Source organism: Salmo trutta, chromosome 34 (genome assembly GCF_901001165.1).
Source record: "Salmo trutta chromosome 34, fSalTru1.1, whole genome shotgun sequence".
NCBI classification, from domain to species: Eukaryota; Metazoa; Chordata; class Actinopteri; order Salmoniformes; family Salmonidae; genus Salmo; species Salmo trutta.
Genome location: NC_042990.1, coordinates 13821022 through 13840575, shown reverse-complemented (window position 1 = coordinate 13840575; position 19554 = coordinate 13821022). Strand labels below are relative to the sequence as shown.

Sequence of the window (19554 nt, the reverse complement as noted above, 5' to 3'; positions counted from 1 at the left end):
CCAAAGGATATCTACAGTGATACTAATACTGAAGCCATGTTCTCTAGACTCCCCAGTCTTTATGATGTTACCAGAGCCATGTATTAGAGAGGACATTGAGGTTTCTGCATTATGATGTATTTACATGACACTTCAACATTCTGTGGCAGGCATAGTAGCTCCCCATTAACATTACATGGGGGATATTTAAACAATGCTATGTAACTGAATATTACAGTTACATAGCATTGTTACTCAACTTCATCTCGGCCCTAACACTAGTGCCAATATATCCTCCAAACACCGGCTTCCCAAGCATTATTACTTAATTAGAACAATATTACAAATTCTAAAAGTTGGCCTAACTCTCTAAGTATATGACTCTGGACGTTACCATTACTGAAGCCAATTGCTCTTAGCTCAATGGAACACTCTGTGAACAGGTGAACATCTGGCCATGGTACTGCTCTATTCTGGGAGTGTTGTGGTCACCCTGCTCATCCAAATTTGAGTTTCAACCCCACCACAGCTCACAATATCCCAGCCTCAAACCCTCTGGGACTGGGGCAGCTGTGTGTGTCTGACTAGAGCTGACTAGTGCTGGGAAACCAGACTTCACTCTGGACTTTGCATAACGTTCAAGTTGGGGACTTCACTCTCAGGTCTTTATATGGCTATGTAAACTACATTTCTTTGACAGATATATACTGTATCTTAATGATATCAAAGTGGTACTTCTTGAATGCAAACGATATGACTGTATTCACTCTCAGAGTTGGAGAGGTATAGAAGTTGAGTAGGACATGAATAGTTGGGAAGTTGGGTTTGGACCGGTTCAACATTCATGCTATTGTGTACTGAAATGGGTACAAAATATAAACCTATTCAGAATTTTGTTCAACATGTCCTTAAAAAAATGTTTTCTAAAACGCTATATCCTTAGTGGTCCTGGTGTGTAAACAAAGATTGAACATTTTTGCTTAATATATTGAGAGATATGTACAGTATCATAATCCATAGTCTAACCAATTACATTATTGTATTGCAGTTTCATATTTTTATTATTTGGAGTTGAGTACTTTAGAATACCGGAGACGCCATTAGCTTTGAGGCTGTTGAGTCAGAGCAGTTCCTCTTTAGCTGAGGGAGGTTTTTGTACGACGCTCTAACACTGTGTGAACGGATAACTGGCACCCTGCTGACAGTAGTAATCTCCTGTATCTTCAGCCTGGACTCCACTGATGGTCAAAGTGTAATGAGTATATGAACTACCAGATCCACTCCCACTGAAACGACCTGGAGTCCCAGACTGACGGGTTGTAGCAACATAAACCAGGAGTTTAGGAGCTTCTCCAGGTTTCTGTAGGTACCAGTGGAGATGATCACCAGTACTTGAACTGGCTGTACAGCTGATAGAGACAGTCTCTCCTGGACTAACAGACTGAGATTTAGGAGACTGAGTCAGAATTATATCTGCTGATGATTCTGAAAGATAAACAAAGTGAAGAAAGGCTGATTAGGAAGGCTATCACAACAACAAGCATATCGTAAAGCATAGCCTATCAAGCTAAATGTTAAATCAATGAAGTGTAACTCTGAAGCCAAACCCTTAATTAATCAAAGTTAGTCAAAGTGTCTCTCACTCTGGACAAGGAGCCCCAGTGTTCCCAGCAGTAGAATCAGTGACATCATCATTGTGCTGCGTGTCAGTGGCTCTGAAAGGAGTGAACAGTCACTGATCAACACTGGGGTTTAAAAGTATGTAAAACAATGGGGCAGGACAACTATGCAAATATCTCATATTTTATGCAAATGTGTGTGTGCGCACGCACATTAGACAGACAGACAGACAGACAGACAGACAGACAGACAGACAGACAGACAGACAGACAGACAGACAGACAGACAGACAGACAGACAGAGAGAGAGAGAGGAAATAAGTCAACAGTTTCCAATCGTAGGCCTAAATCAAATCAAAATCAAATAAAAAATGTTTGGTCACATACACGTGGTTAGCAGATGTTATTCTGGGTGTAGCGAAATGCTTGTGTTTCTAGCTCCGACAGTGCAGTAATATCTAACAAGTAATTTCTAACAAATTACACAACATATACCCAATACAGACAAATCTAAGTAGGAATGAATTAAGACTATATGCATATGGACGAGCAATGTCAGAGCGGAACGGACTAAGATACAGTAGAATAGTATAAAATACAGTATATTCATTTGAGATGAGTAATGCAGGATATGTAAACATTAAGTGAATGAGATACCGTAGAATAGTATAGAAAACAGTATATACAGATGAGATGAGTAATGCCACTTATGTAAACATTAAGTGACTAAAATAACGTAGAATAGTATAGAATACAGTTTATACATATGCAATGATTAATGCCAGATATGTAAACATTATTAAAGTGACTAGTGTTACATTCCTTAAAGTGGCCAGTGATTTCTGGTCTATGCCTATAGGCAGCAGCTTCTAATGTGCAAGTGATGGCTGTTTAACAGTCTGTTTTTCAGTCTCTCGGTCCCAGCTTTGTGCACCTGTACTGACCTCGCCTTCTGGATGATAACGGGGTGAACAAGCAGTGGCTCGGGTTGATCTCCTTGATGATCTTTTTGGCCTTCTTGTGACATCGGGTGCTGTAGGTATCCTGGAGGGCGGGTAGTTTGCCCCCGGTGATGCGTTGTGTAGACCGTACCACCCTCTGGAGAGCCTTGTGGTTGCAGACGGTGCAGTTGCCGTACCAGGCAGTGATACAGCCTGACAGGATACTTTCAATTGTGCATCTGTAAAGGTTTGTGAGGGTTTTAGGTGACAAGCCAAATGTCTTTATCCTCCTGAGGTTGCAGAGGGTCTGTTGCGCTTTCTTCACCACACTGTCTGTGTGGGTGGTCCATTTCAGTTTGTCAGTGATGTGTACGCTGAGGAACTTGAAGCTTTCCACCTTCTCCACTGTGGTCCCATCGATGTAGATAGGGGGGGTGCACCCTCTGCTGTTTCCTGAAGTCCACAATCATCTCCTTTGTTTTGTTGACATTGAATGAGAGGTTGTTTTACAGGCACCACACTCCCAGAGCCCTCACCTCCTCCCTGTAGGCTGACTCGTCATCGTTGGTTATCAAGCCTACTACTGTTGTGTCGTCTGCAAACTTGGTGATTGAGTTGGAGGCGTGCTTGGCCACGCAGTCATGGGTGAACAGGGAGTTCAGGAGGGGGCTCAGCTCGCACCCTTGTGGGATCAGCGGAGTAAAGTTGATGTTTCCTACCTTCACCAGCTGGGGGCAGCCCGTCAGGAGTTCTAGGACCCAGTTGCACAGGGCGGGGTTCAGACCCAGGGCCTCTAGCTTAATGATGAGCTTGGAGGGTACTATGGTGTTGAATGCTGAGCTATAGTCAATAAACAGCATTCTTACATTGGTGTTCCTCTTGTCCAGATGGGATAGGGCAGAGTACAAAGTGATGGTGATTGCATCGTCTGTGGATCTATTGGGGCTGTAAGCAAATTGAAGTGGGTCTAGGGTGTCAGGTAAGGTAGAGGTGATATGATCCTTGACTAGTCTCTCAAAGCACTTCATGATGACAGAGGTGAGTGGTACGGGGCGATAGCCATTAAGTTCAGTTACCTTTGCCTTCTTGGGTACAGGAACAGTGGTGGCCATCTTGAAGCATGTGGGGACAGCAGACTGGGATAGGGAGAGATTGAACATGCCCGTAAACACACCAACCAGCTGGTCTGCACATTCTCTGAGGACGCGGCTAGGGATGCCGTCTGGGCTGGCAGCCTTGCGAGGGTTAACACATTTAAATGTTTTGCTCAAATCGTCCACGGAGAAGGAGAGCCCACAGTCCTTCATAGCAGGCCGCATCGGTGGCACTATGTTATCCTCAAAGCGTGCAAAGAATGCGTTTAGCCTGTCTGGAAGCAAGACGTTGGTCTCGGCGACGTGGCTGGTTTTCCTTTTGTAGTCCGTGATTGTCTGTAGTCCCTGCCACATACAGTACGTCTCATGTCTGAGCCATTGAATTGCGACTCCACTTTAACTCTATACAGAGGTTTAGCTTGTTTGATTGCCTTGCGGCGTGAATAATTACACGCTTTATATTCTGACATATTACCATTCACCTTGCCATGGTTAAATGCGGTGGTTCGTGCTTTCAGTTTTGCACGAATTCTACCATCTTTCCACGGTTTCTGGTTAGGGTAGGTTTTAATAGTCACAGTGGGTACTACATCTCCTATACACTTCCTTATAAACTCAGTCACCGTATCCGTGTATGGGGCTAGATTATTTTCGCAAGCTACCTGGAACATATCCCAGTCCACGTGATCAAAACAATCCTGAAGAGTGGATTCCGATTGGTCAGACCAGCATTGAATAGTTCGAAGCACGGGTACTTCCTGTTTGTGTCTCTGCCTATAGAACAGGAGGAGCAAGATGGAGTTGTGGTCAGATTTGCCGAAAGGAGGGTGGGGGAGGTTTGAATAGCAATGGTCGAGAGTCTTAGCAGCGCAAGTAGTACAGTCGATATGTTGATAGAACTTCGGCAGCCTAGTCCTCAGATGTGCTTTGTTAAAATCCCCAGCTACAATAAATGCAGCCTCAGGATATATGGTTTCCGATTTGCATAGAGTCCAGTGAAGTTCTTTGAGGGCCGTCAAGGTATCGGATTGAGGTGGGATGTAAACGGCCGTGGCAATGACAGAGGAGAGGAGGAGAATTCTCTTGGGAGATAATATGGTCGGCATATAATTGTGAGGTATTCTAGGCCGGGTGAACAAAAGGACTTGAGTTCCTGTACGTTCCTAGAATTACACCATGAGCCGTTAATCATGAAACACACCCCTCCGCCCTTCTACTTTCCGAAGAGATATTTATTCCTGTCTGCGCGATGTAGTGAGAATCCTGCTGGCTTTACCGACTCCGACAGAGTATCCCGAGAGAGCCATGTTTCCATGAAACAAAGTATGTTACAGGCCCCATTGTCTCTCTGGAAAGAAACCCTTGCTCTAAGCTCATCAACTTTGTTATCCAAAGACTGAACATTAGCGAGTAATATACTCAAAAGCGGTGGGTGGTGTTCTAAGTTGAATCAGCAGGCCGCCTCGAGCGCCTCTCCTCCGCCGAACAAAGGATCTGCTCCAGGGAAGTCGTATTCCTGGTCGTAATGCTGGTACTTATGGTAAGTTACTGTCTCTCTAATATCCAATAGTTCTTCCAGCTATATGTAATGACACAAAATATTTCCTAAGCTAATAATGTAAAAAAATAGTACATAAAAAAAAAAAAAATACTGCAAAGTTTCCTAAGAGCTCGTCGCGATGCTGCCATCTCCGTCGGCGCCATCTTGTTCAGATGGCATGTTTGAGATGCTCTGGATCGACGTGTACGACAGCGTGTTCCAGTAGTACTCAGTCAGTTAAAAACGTGCTTAGCGTTTTGAAACATGACCCATTTTGATGATCTGTTTAAATGTTTGTGCTTAGAGTTGTGAAAATGTACCACATACGTGTGAAAATTGAACCAGTGATTGAAGAAAACGGCAGATAGCCTAGTGGTTAGAGCGTTGGACTTGTAACCGAAAGGTTGCAAGATTGAATCCCCGAGCTGACAAGGTAAAAATCTGTCATTCTGCACCTGAACAAGGCAGTTATCCCACTGTTCCTAGGCTGTCATTGAAAATAAGAATTTGTTATCTGACTTGCCTAGTTAAATAAAGGTAAAATAAAATAAACGTCACACAGACTGCCATTACACACTGTGGAGTGTGACAGAGCTCCACAACTGTCCCCCATGAAAACGTATGAAGAATATGGAGGCAGCCTAATGTATATCAAATCTGAGAATCCTAAAATCATAGACAAACCACACATTGTAACAACAATTTCTCAAATGGGGCCTTGTTTCACTCGCCCACACAGTGTTTGATGTCCCTCAACAGTGGTTGTCAGTCCCAGGAGAAGGTAAATGAAGCTGAACAGTAGAATTGCTGCCTCTATTTCCTTCAAACCTTCTCATGGTGGACAGTAGTGGAGCTCTGTTGCCCTCCTCTGACCACAGTGTGTAATGGCAGTCTGGGTGATGTGTATAGTGGGTGTTTTCTTCAATCACTTTGGTGCAATTTTCACAAGTCTGGTACATTTTTACAACTCCACGCACAAACATTTAAACAGATCATCAAAATGGCTCATGTTTCAAAACTCTAAGCACATTATCATGCTGAAACATGAGGTGATGGCGGCAGATAAATGACACGACAATGGGCCTCCTGATCTCCTCACAGTATCTCTGTGCTTTGAAATTGCAATCGATAAAACACAATTGCTACTACCAAATTATCGAAAACGACAACGGAGGCGGATTATGGTGGAGAAATTAAATATTACATTATCTGGCAACATCTCTGGTGGACATTCCTGCAGCCAGCATGCGAATTGTACGATCTGTCAAACTGTAATACATCAGTGGCACAAAACTGGCATAAAAGTGACCTTTTCTTGTCCCCAGCACAAGGTGCACCTGTTAGGTGGATGGATTATCTTGGAAAAGGATAAATGCTCACTAACAGGTATGTAAACAAATTTGTGCACAAAATTTGAGAGAAATAAGATTTGTGCATTTTCTGGGATCTTTTATTTCAGCTCATGAAACCAACACTTTACATGTTGCTCGTTTATACTTTTTTCTTCCGTGTAAGTATCTGCTTTTCAAAATGCAAAATTCACTTACTTTTGATATGATTTTCTTGTCACTTGTTAACAATACAATTAACTATCACTTAATCAAACTGCTCAAAACTGAAAACTACCCAACCAAAATGATGTAGTGCCTAGTTAACTTAAATAGTTTAATGACTGCTGAACACTTCTAGATTTCGACCTCATAAATGTATCAATTTGACATCAATTTATGTTGGAAAGTAAAACCTAACCATACATGGATGTGGCTGTAAATACTACATCATTCTCTATCAGCCAGTGTACTTCAATAGGACAAGGTGGAAAGTATCACTATGTGCTACCATTTGAAATGATAGTGTAGTGTACAATGCACTGCTGAAATACCTGGGTTGTATATAACAATATATTCCACTCATTATCTGAATATCATTGATACACTGTAGAAATGGCATACAACACAGTGCTAGTTTTACATCAGCCAACTGCTTTACAATACCCATTTTTCTGATGATTTGTCCTACATACAGGATGTACTGTATTAGGATAAAATTGTAAGACTGACATTTCTCAACATGCTCACAACCTGCCATTGGATACAAATTATTTAAAACATTGTGCATGTCAAGTTATAGTCAAATACTGTGTGGAAAATACTTACCGTCTACTATTCTTTCTATTAAGCATTTCAAAAAGAACAGTTTAGAAATGTGCATATTGTATTGTTTTGCTATTGGATTAAATCGTAGTTAAATGACTAAATGGTGAGCCTCCTTATCTGATGTATTGGTGACTCAACTAAATGTTCTCATGGTATGTCACGGAAAACTCTGATTTTGCATGAATGACTCAGGTTAAATGTATGAAACCCCAATGACTGCATAATCAAAAGTTCTGAACATAAGATAGGGGGCATTACAAGTGTTGTCAGTTTGGAGTTTTGTACTTAGTTGTGAAAATATACCACTTAACATCTGAAGAAATGTGCCAAAATGATTAAAAAAAACAAAACAAAAATACATTCAAGTTCCCCGAGAACCGTACAAAAAGAAAGTTGCACACTATATACCCATTCAATTGTAGGGAGCATATGTAGTGTGCAACTTGCTTTTATCCAGTTTACTTTCCATTAGTCAGCACCTCTAAACAATTTTGGGGTGTGTCATCTCATGCTTTTCACCACCCTATCCAAAAACTGTTTATTGTTTCAAAATATGTTTTAAACTACAGTATCATGTCGATCTCATGGACTGTCATTCTTTGTATCTACACTGGGGACTAAAGATAGGAGAGAGGATATATCTCATTTCAGAAGTGTTGAGGGCTTCTCATTCATATAGAAATATGGCCTATAGCGTTGAATACGTGGTTTACAGTATTAGCATATGTTGTGGATTTAGCCTTTTCTCTCATTTTGAACAAAAATTGGTTCTTTGGGTGGGGATAAAGTTGTCTGCCCGTGTACCAAATGTGTTGTTTACATCTGACATATCACAAGTTCTACAAAGTTCTCCAAACAATTTTGTTTGGCAGTTTTGGCAAGTTGTGTCACTTCTTGTTGTGGCTTACTGAAACTGACATGGATAGACCCATGTTGGACATCAGAGTTGTGTAAGGTATGAAATGCATGCTCTTATTGATCTATTTAGGCACAAATGTTGTTCCATAGAACTAGTGTTTCTCCACTGTGCTCACTGCTCAAATGAGTCAACTTCACAAGTATGACAAAATAATATGACACTTTATGCACTCAAAAAAAATGTATCATTGGATGAAAGTAATTTACTCATTCCACCTATATTCCATCTAAACAAATCAAGTAAAATCAGTTCGTCTTGATTGTGTTATTTGAACACCACATAGATTTGTGGGTGAAATGTCATGTTAATATTTACATTCAACTAATTTGCCTTTTATTGAATTAAAACATTTTTACTTAGTCTAGTCAAATTCATTTCAGTTTACATTGCTCAAACGCTTCAGTACAACAACATTCAGCCTTGTATGAACTAGTATTGGTTGTGTCTGTTATACTAATGTCAGTCTTGTTGAATTAACTAATAGGTTGTCTGTTATACTAATGTCAATCTTATGTTTCAATTACTGTTGTTTTCATTGCTAGTAAGCATTCATTGTAATTAAATTACAAAAGGTCCACTAACATACATAAAAAAGGACAACATGCAAAACCATTTTATATTTGGCTTTAACGTACAGCTGCCAAGATCCCTGTTCTTCTCAGCTTTCTCCATCTCATGATAAACTTCCCTTCAGTTATATTAGCAGGCCTCAATTTACCTCCATGCCACCTGAGAATACAAACCAACGGTACTAATTGCAACCACACTGTTCTGAAGGATGATTGGCGCAAACTTCAAAGCTAAGAGACCAAGAGGATTAAATGAGTTGAGGAAATAACAGGTACATTTCGAACCGTTCCACCCAGAGCAATTCATGTAGGAGACTATAGAACTTCCAAAACAATGTTCACTCAGTCGAGAAGGATTACGCAAATGGAGACACTGCCCTCCTGTGGACCTAACGTTACACCAGATCTTTACCATCATTATCTCTACAGTCTTTTTCACACATCTCCACAATATGTCAGTTACTATTGGCATATCATTTTTTAACTGAATTACTGACTAAAACAGTAAGTTACTTAATTCCTTCCAGCACTCAATGAAACGCACCAATTAAACCAATTTTCGCCAAGACTCATTTTGTTTGTGTCAAATATTAACCATATAATTATGCAATTGGGAATGCTGTATTCACTTCTAAATCCTAAGCGTAGTGGCTTCAAGAAAACCGAGTTTACAAATAGTCTTGCAAAATGTGTGCACTTCTGTCATTTAAGGTTAACATTCAACAATTTTTTTTCAACTTTTGTAACAAAATGCATGTAGAATATTTTGCCAACAAAATAATCGAGGCTCATTAAGAAAACAGCCTTTCAGGATTTGAGCATGACTTCTGTCATTTCAAGTTTTTAAATTCTAAGTGCAACAATTAAACTTCTTAAAACACATTTATAAAAATGCAATAAAATATACATTGGAACCCACAAAATATACTTGGCCCATAATAAAAACTAAGTTTACAAATAATCCAGAAAGATGTGTGCATGACTGCAACAATATGCATTTTAACACCATTTTAAAACAAACGAATCAGAAGTAGTGAAGAATTACTGTAATGTTGCTTGCACAATTTTTTGCCATGTTGATAAAATAAAAAAATAAAAACATTGTAAATACAAATACTGCATTTCAAGGAGGCTATAACCATTAATGATGTATTCATCCTATTTAACATGTGTTCAACAACACTGCTCTGTGTCTGCTCCACCCACACACAAACGTAGGAGACGTTTCAACCTATGAGACAACAATCTTAGTCTCATTCCTTTGAGCAAACTAAATGAAAGTCCTTTTGAACATTTTTATGAGCTCTAATTTTAAACTTTCAAAGTTAAACATTAAAATAAATCTGCATTGCAGAGATATGGACAAATACCAGGCTTCTATCAGTCTTCTTCATGCTTCTGGAGTGAGCTTGTTTTTTTAGGAATTGTGACAACAACCTCGGCACGTCCAGATTTAGAACAATCTTCTGCAGGACTTCAAAAGTATATTTGAGCTCTGGTGGGTAGCTGTAGACCCTGCCACATACCTCTCGTGTCTGAGCCATTGAATTGCGACTCCACTTTGTCTCTATACTGACGCTTAGCTTGTTTGATTGCCTTGTGGAGGGAATAGCTACACTGTTTGTATTCGGTCATGTTTCCAGTCGCCTTGCCATGATTAAAAGCAGTGGTTCCCGCTTTCAGTTTTGCGTGAATGCTGCCATCAATCCACGGTTTCTGGTTGGGAAATGTTTTAATAGATGCTGTGGGTACAACATCACCGATGGACTTGCTAATAAACTCGCTCACTGAATCAGCGTATTCGTCAATGTTGTTGTTCAACATTATGCGGAACATATCCCAGTCCACGTGATCGAAGCAATCTTGAAGCATGGAATCCGATTGGTCGGACCAGCGTTGAACAGACCTGAGCGCGGGTGCTTCATGTTTTAGTTTCTGTCTATAGGCTGGGAGCAACAAAATGGAGTCGTGGTCAGCTTTTCCGAAGGGAGGGCGGGGGAGGGCCTTATATGCATCGCGGAAGTTAGTATAACAGTGATCTAGGGTTTTGCCAGCCCTGGTAGCACAATCGATATGCTGATAGAATTTGGAGAGCTTTGTTTTCAGATTAGCCTTTTTAAAATCCCCAGCTACAATAAATGCAGCCTCAGGATATGTGGTTTTCAGTTTACAGAGTCAAATGAAGTTCTTTCAGGGCCGTCGATGTGTCTGCTTGGGGGGTAATATACACGACTGTGATTATGGTCGAAGAAAATTGTCTTGGTAGATAAAGCGGTCGGCATTTAATTGTGAGGAATTCTAAGTCAGGTGAACAAAAGGACTTGAGTTCCTGTATGTTGTTATGATATCACAATATATCACAATCATTTAGCAGACGCTCTTATGCAGAGCGACTTACAGTAGTGAATACATAGATTTCATACCATTTCATGCATTTTTTTTTTGTACTGGCCCCCCGTGGGAATCGAACGCACAACCCTGGCGTTGCACACACCATGCTGGCGTTGCAAACACCATGCTCTACCAACTGAGCCACAGGGAAGACTATCACGCCACGTCTTGTTAATCATAAGGCATACACCCCCGCCTTTCTTCTTACCAGAGAGATGCTTGTTTCTGTCGGCGCGATGCGTGAAGAAACCAAGTGGCTGTACCGACTCAGATAGCGTGTCTCGATTGAGCCATGTTTCCGTGAAACAAAGAACGTTACAATCTCTGATGTCTCTCTGGAAGGCAACTCTTGCTCGGATTTTGTCTACCTTGTTGTCAAGAGACTGGACATTGGCGAGTAGTATGCTCGGGAGCGGTGTGCTCGTCTACGGAGCCTGACCAGAAGACCGCTCCGTCTGCCCCTTCTACGGCGTCGTTTTGGGTCGCCGGCTGGGATCCGACCCATTTTGTCCTGGGTTGTGGACCAAATAGAGGATCTGCTTCTGGAAAGTCGTATTACTGGTCGTAATGTTGGTGAGTTGACGTTGCACTTATATCCAATAGTTCCTCCCGACTGTATTTAATAAAACCTAAGCTTTTCTGGGGTAACATTGTAAGAAATAACACACATAAAAATAAAATAGTGCATAGTTTCCTAGGAATGCGAAGCGAGGCGGCCATCTCTGTCGGCGCCGGAAGTAAGTCATGCTTTCTGCGTGAGGTCCCAAGAGGATTACAAACCTCAAAATCGTCAATATAAAGTAATGGAAATGATCAACTCCTCAACAGCTAGAAAGCTATTTGTTTTATAATGCTCACCATCTCGAAAAGACCTGTAAACCTGCTGATCTATTTGTCCTTCACTTTATCCAGCAATTTATTGTGACTTAGTATTTCCTGCAATAAAGGGATGTACTGAAATGACATCGTTTGGTCTACAGATAAAAAAATACTCAATAGGGTCTACAACCCTAAAATGTAGCTTGTAGTAATGTTTTCTTTTATAAGAAGTGGCAAGAAGGCCACACTTTCCCAACATTTTAGCCACAGGGTTAGAAACACACAGAATTAGTAAGATCATCAATAAGAGCCTGACCAATATGGAGGTTATGGCTTTTGAACATTTCTGTAACTGTACAGTTCGTGACAGGCGCACAAGCTGAACTTTAAAAAATGCAACTCTTCCAATAATTAATCTACTCCTTTTGCCGGAATATGAAATATACGTTTAAATTTCAACAATATTACAGCTATTTTCCACTCAATTAGTTATGGCAGATTTTCAACAGCATCGTCATCACTTTCTATCACTGTTTCAACTTAACCATATGATACATCAGCAGAACAGCCAGCCCGCACATTAACAGAGGTATCTGACACTTGCACCAGCTCCACAAACGTGTGTGGATGATGCTTCCTCTTTTTGTGTGTACAAAATGTACTGTAAATATTTATCTTGAAAGGGCAAACAAGAAACACACAGTCTCGTTACTTCGCAGATGTGTTTCAATATGAAAAAAATAATAAAAAAATCTCTCTGTGGAGAGGTCACTGCATTCACATAACTCGCATTTAAACGTTACTGAACTGGAAGCTGTCTGTGTAAACTGAGATAAATGAGCTTTAAAGACATGGGTGTTAGGTCCACCCCACGTCTTGAATGTGCATGGACAATTTACATATACAGTTGAAGTCGGAAGTTTACATACACCTTAGCCAAATACATTTCAACTCAGTTTCACAATTCCTGACATTTAATCCTAGTAAAAATTCCCTGTTTTAGGTCAGTTAGGATCACCACTTTATTTTAAGAATGTGAAGTGTCAGAATAGTAGTAGAGAGAGTGATTTATTTCAGCTTTTATTCCTTTCATCACATTCCCAGTGGATCAGAAGTTTACATACACTCAATTAGTATTTGGTAGCATTGCCTTTAAATTGTTTAACTTGGGTCAAACGTTTTGGGTAGCCTTCCACAAGCTTCCCACAATAAGTTGGGTGAATTTTGGCTCATTCCTCCTGACAGAGCTGGTGTAACTGAGTCAGGTTTGTAGGCCTCCTTACTCGCACATGCTTATTCAGTTCTGCCCACAAATTTTCTATAGGATTGAGGTCAGGGCTTTGTGATGGCCACTCCAATACCTTGATTTTGTTGTCCTTAAGCCATTTTGCCACAACTTTGGAAGTATGCTTGGTGTCATTGTCCGTTTGGAAGACCCATTTGCGACCAAGCTTTAACTTCCTAACTCATATCTTGAGATGTTGCTTCAATATATCCACATAATCTTCCTCCCTCATCTATGTTGTGATGTGCACCAGTCCCTCCTGCAGCAAAGCACCCCCACAACATGATGCTGCCACCCCCATGCTTCACGGTTGGGCTGGTGTTCTTCGGCTTGCAAGCCTCCCCCTTTTTCTTCCAAACATAACGATGTTATGGCCAAACAGTTCAATTTTTGTTTCATCAGACCAGAGGACATTTCTCCAAAAAGTACGAGCTTTGTCCCCATGTGCAGTTGCAAACCGTTGTCTTGCTTTTTTATGGCGGTTTTGGAGCGGTGGCTTCTTCCTTGCTGAGCGGCCTTTCAAGTTATGTCGATATAGGACTTGTTTTACTGTGGATATAGATACTTTTGTACCCGTTTCCTCCAGCATCTTCACAAGGTCCTTTGCTGTTGTTCTGGGATTGATTTTCACTTTTCGCACCGGAGGAAGTTCATCTCTAGGAGACAGAACGCGTCTCCTTCCTGAGCAGTATGACGGCTGCGTGGTCCCATGGTGTTTATACTTGCGTACTATTGTTTGTACAGATGAACGTGGTACCTTCAGGCGTTTGGAAATTGCTCCCAAGGATGAACCAGACTTGTGGAGGTCTACAATTTTTTTCTGAGGTCTTGGCTGATTTCTTTTGATTTTCCCATGATGTCAAACAAAGAGGCACTGAGTTTGAAGGTAGGCCTTGAAATACATCCACAGGCACACCTCCAATTGACTCAAATGATGTCAATTAGCCTATCAGAAGCTTCTAAAACCATGACATAATTTTCTGGAATTTTCCAAGCTGTTTAAAGTCACAGTCAACTTAGTGTGTGTAAACTTCTGACCCACTGGAATTGTGATACAGATTATTTCACATAATTCACTGTATGTAAACAATTGTTGGAAAAATTACTTGTGTCATGCAAAGTAGATGTCCTAACCGACTTGCCAAAACTATAGTTTGTTAACAAGAAATTTGTTGAGTGGTTGAAAAACGAGTTTTAATGACTCCAACCTAAGTGTATGTAAACTTCCGACTTCAACTGTATGCACAGATAATGTTGGCCTCTTCCATAATGATGATGTAGTTTATAATGTAAAGTATTTGTACCTACTACCCTCCCTGGCGACACAATCTTTGCACTGCCACATATGTCACTGAAATGAAAAAAAGAATATGCATTAGCAAATGATAAAAATAAATACCGTATTTCCTCAAATACAAAATAAGGTAGTTAAAAACAAAAAATATTTAACATGGGATTTCAGCTAAATCATTAAAACTCAGGTGTAAATATTGTACCAGAAAATAATAATAATAATAATAATAATAATAAGACAAAAATATTAACTTACCATGTATTGTCTAGGAGGTGCATACAAATCTCAGAGCATGAGGACACTGCTTTATTTTGTGATGTATCTGGTAAAAAGAGAAATTATTTAAAAAAGTTAATACAACAGAAGTAATATTTCTATTGTGAATGAGTATTACAACATCTATAATTACACACACTGAAATGTGAAGACTGTTACTCAACCTTAATATATAGTAGCAGAGAGCAGAAAAACATTATGCAATATTTCACCTAATTAAATAGATTCTGAATTCAAAAATCGTTAAAAAAAAAAGGCCAAATATAATTTCCATGACTGACCAATGAAGACCAAATACAAAGGAAAAGATCCTACTGATGGGCTAATGTGATGTTACAGAGGCAGAAAAATGTCCTCTGGTTAAGCTATTTAGCCTGGCTCCTAGCTGACAAACTTGAAGAGCCATCACAAAACGCCGGTAGAGAGACGCCGTCATACATTAACATGTATTTCTTAGGCAGGAAACGCAACATACGGGTCCGCGGATACGTGTTGCGCAATAACTTCAGCTTCTCTGGACATTGAAGAATGACTACCCCCCCCCCCCCCAAACTGAGAAATGTCTCACAAATGTCTAATAACTATTTATCACCCACCCTATTGAACTAAATAAATTCATGTAGATATGTCTGAATTACTTACCCTTAATATGAAGGATGCCAAACGATTAGGTGAGAGTACTCTTACACGTCCTGGTTATTCGTCCCTGAAACGTCCCACTCCCGCTTCTACGAACTTTTTGTGCATCCGGTGGGCTTGGAGCATGCGCAATAGCCAATCATATTAGAGTCATTGTTTTGAGGGACCTCATTCTCATTGGATTGACATGAATGAATTTAATTCGTCAGGATTTTCTTTGAGTCATGTACAACAAACAATGAATCATTTAAATGAACATAAACACGATTAACTAATTTTATGCAAACATATTTCTAGTTTGCTAATCAAACACATGCCCTAGTTGATTTTTTTAGAGTGGGAAATTGGGGCTCCTCTGAACCAAAGCAGAAGTAGCCTACATGTACTGCAAGATAAACCAAAAATCTAGTTCATGAAAACATTACCAATTTATTTATGCATGAGAAAGCTCACAGAAGCAATATAATTTAGGATTTCACCAATGGCGGTCAAGCTTGAAGGGAGATAGATCACCAAAGGGACTAATCTAGGCTACCCTATGGATACATAGAAAGTACAGGCTATACAGACCCAGATTCAGCAACCAAATAATGTGGGTTTTGTTGAGGACAAATAGCAGGGGTGATGGGACTTCTTGCGGTTAGGGGGTTTGGTTATAGGTAGGGTGAGGGTTAGAGTTATGGGTTGGCATGTCAGTCACATCCCTTTAGTCGCACCTGCAGAGGACGACTTCAGATCTTTGTGACCTGCTTCCCGCTTGGGCTACTTCCAGTTCCTCCGCGAGGCGAAGGCGTACAGGAACGGGTCCAGGCAGCTGTTGACAAATGTGAAGCTCCGGACGACACGTGCTGCCGCGCTCCTGTGGCGCAGCAGCACTGCCGACGCCTCTGGCCGGGAAGCCCGCAGCACCATTCCGGCAATGTCCACCATGTTGACGATGTGCACGGGGACCCAGAGGACAAAGAAGGCGACCAGCACACTGGTGACCAGACGCGTCAACCTGGCGCTGTTGAACAGCGCCGTCTTGTTCACCCGCCGGTGGAGGCAGCAGTAGGACGTGACCAGCACAGAGAACGGGACCACAAACCCCAGAAAGGTCTCCAAGATGAGGACCGCTACTCTTTCAGCATCGGATCCACTGTGTCTCCGGCACTTTAGCTCGCCATCACCCACATAGCGAGTGGTCACGGCGGGGGCAGTCAGGGCGCAGGCGAGCCCCCACAGGGCCAGAACCAGCGCCGCCTTCCCCTTGCGCCCCAGCCGGTTCCACATTTGCGGGTATAGCACCTGGAGATAGCGCTGGACACCGAGTAAAGTGACCGTTAGCACGTTCGCGTACAGGCTGAGGTAGAGCAGGAAGGTGGCTAGCTTGCAGGCGGCACTGCCCAGAGTCCAGCCGTGCAGGAGAGTATAAATCCACATGGGCACCGTGGCCAGGCATAAGATGTCGGAGGACGCCAGGTTCAGTATGAGGCACAGGGTAAAGTTGGGGCGTCGGGACGAGCCGCGCAGGATGAACACCAGGACAGCTATGTTACCAGGGAGGCCCAACGCACAGCACAACCCCAGGACGATGCTCGAAATCAGGCGGCCCGAATCCGGGGAGGTGGGGTCCAAGCTGGAGGTGTTGGAGGAGTTGAGGTTGTCCATGGTCGGTGAAAGATAATAGATCTAATAGCTATCTGGAATACAGACTTGAGACATCTAATTCTTTGTTTCTCGTTTTTGAAATCCTCGCAAGTTTCTCTTCTCTTGATCTCTTGTCATAGTGATAATATGAAACGCGATAGGAGTTAACTGCTTCTGGCCAGCTTCCTCTGAATGAGCTGTGGGTGTGTGGTGAAGTTAGATACTTTCCATTTTGTCATTCAGCCTATAGCCAACCCGATTCTCACAAATAGACACGACAGAGAAGATAGTTTTAAGCTATAGGCAAAACATCGAACGTAGATGTAAGGGGCCAGCCAAACAGATCTTTCAATATTTTTTCCTCCCCATTAAATTATTCTTAATGTTAAATGATTTGAACTTTTTACAGAAATGGATGCGTAATGGATTTAATCCATCTCGGTGTTGCTGGTGCTTAAAAGGAACAGCTTTTTCTTACCTCTCCGTGAATTTATGTCCATACTTCAAAGCTGCCAGCTAGTGGCATGGATAGAAAAACTACATTTCAAACATAATTGCACTTTTAATTTCCTCCCTGCCACAGATTCTAGCATACATTTACCACGACTGCCATCTTATGTTATCCCAATATGGAAACTATTGACAACTGGACATCTGTATGATTAACATTTATGTATACACACATTTACATTCTTGTGGTTGATTTTTTTAAATTATCACTGCATTGTTGGGAAAGTGATCAAAGTAAGACTTTCACTAATGTTGTATCCTGTGCACATGGCGAATAAACTCAGTCACTTCCCCCACAAGTTTCAATCAGTTCTCATATGTAGCCTACCATATTCTCCCTTCATCGACCTTTCCTTATTCTATCACCCTATTTTCTCTCTTATTTCACAAGGATTTAGTTTCACTGTCCGACCATTATCTTTTGTCAATTAAAACCTCAATATTTTATTGTAACAGTTCTCTGTCACCATCTCAAACAGCGAGTCCATTGTTTCCAACCAGAATTCACAATCCCTATCAAGTCTCAGTGAGTCTGTATGATCACTATACAATGTGGACGGGTGGGTCTGTGAATTCCAGTCGCGGTCAATCGAGACCCATCTATTCGGATGGTATGGAGTGTGCAGAATTGTTCTGGGCTAACAATGCAGAAGACAGAAAATAGAAAATGACTCTTGTGGATGTCAGTGAATCAATCATCGCTGTCAACCATCGTCGTCCTCTTCCGAGGAGGCGCGCATCATGCCTCCTCTATCGTCGCGGTAACAGCGAACCAGGAGGCTGAAAGTCGGCCAGCTCAGGCCCCCGGGAGAGGAAACTGGGGGTCGATCCGGCGAGGGTCCAGGGCGCTGGTACCGTGCTGCAGCTCCAACAGCCACGAGCCCAGGGCCGGAGACGACTGCAGGGAGGTGAGCACCGGGAGAGAGGAGACTGTAGGGGACCGACCGCGCTGTGGAAGAGAGTAAGATAATGTTAGAGGGAAGGACCTGCCAATAATGAGAGAGACTGTTGGATACAAGCATAGTGAGGCATGAAAATAGAATAGACTTATTTAGTGATAGATATTGTGAGGCTGAGATCTGGGCACAGTGAGAGAAATAGAACTGACTGATGGGGAGAAAAACATAGGGTTGAATATCCACATACAAATGACTTGTGTAGCCAGATAACATGGTTTTACTATTATACTACCACCAAATGTAAAAACACTTGCCCCCCAATCACCCTTCCCTGATACATGTGTAAATATTGTACCTTCCTGTATTATACAAAAAAAATCTTATTTCATTCTACTGAGCCATTTACTTTATGTTCATTTTGTTATATTTTATAATCGTTGTTGCATTGTCGAGAAGGAACCTGCAAGTAAGCGTTCCATTGGAAAGTGTACACCGTGTGTATCCTGCACATACCACTAATGAAAGTTGATAGCAGGAACAGAGGCATGGACCGAGTCAGATAGAGACAGACTTTGATAAGAGCAGACAGATCTGGAGAGTGAGAGACAGGACAAACCATAGTTAGATAAATGGACCAGAAACATCAGGATTGGATTTACTCACAGTTGGGGGGAGGGGCCTGACTCTGCAGAAAGCCCTGGGGACCCAGGGACTGGCTGAATAGCTTGATACAAGCTGGACTGAACTGCACAGGGAGTAAGACAAATGGTAAATTGTGATTTTCCTGTTTTAAATCAGCAGGATTGGTTTGGTGTAGGCTATCGAAATACTACAGTAGTGCGTGTTTAATGTGTGCATGTGGCCATGTCTCCAAGCCTGCCTGTATGCGAGTGTGTGACATTGTCCGTGCTAGTGTGTGTGTGTGTTTGAATACATGTGGTATTGTATGGGAGTGTGTATGGTTGACACTCACCAAGGCATAGCAGGGTAGTGGG

General features: G+C 41.6%; 1 protein-coding gene and 1 gene segment (V, D, J or C); both read right to left on the bottom strand.

Annotated features, from left to right (window-relative positions):
• Positions 1–994: 994 nt before the first annotated feature.
• LOC115173648 (immunoglobulin kappa variable 6D-21-like) lies at positions 995–15612 on the bottom strand. The segment is given in 5 exon segments: positions 995–1464; positions 1623–1694; positions 14617–14663; positions 14862–14928; positions 15525–15612. Coding segments are annotated over 4 exon segments (462 nt in total).
• Positions 15613–16283: 671 nt separating this feature from the next.
• Positions 16284–17171, bottom strand: LOC115173156 (leukotriene B4 receptor 1-like). Its single transcript, XM_029731086.1, has one exon. It carries the CDS (start codon positions 17169–17171, stop codon positions 16284–16286), a length of 888 nt encoding a protein of 295 aa, XP_029586946.1.
• Positions 17172–19554: the final 2383 nt, after the last annotated feature.

Coding starts and splice junctions, on each gene's coding strand:
- LOC115173156 (XM_029731086.1), bottom strand. CDS start 17,171: ATGGACAACCTCAACTCCTCCAACACCTCCAGCTTGGACCCCACCTCC.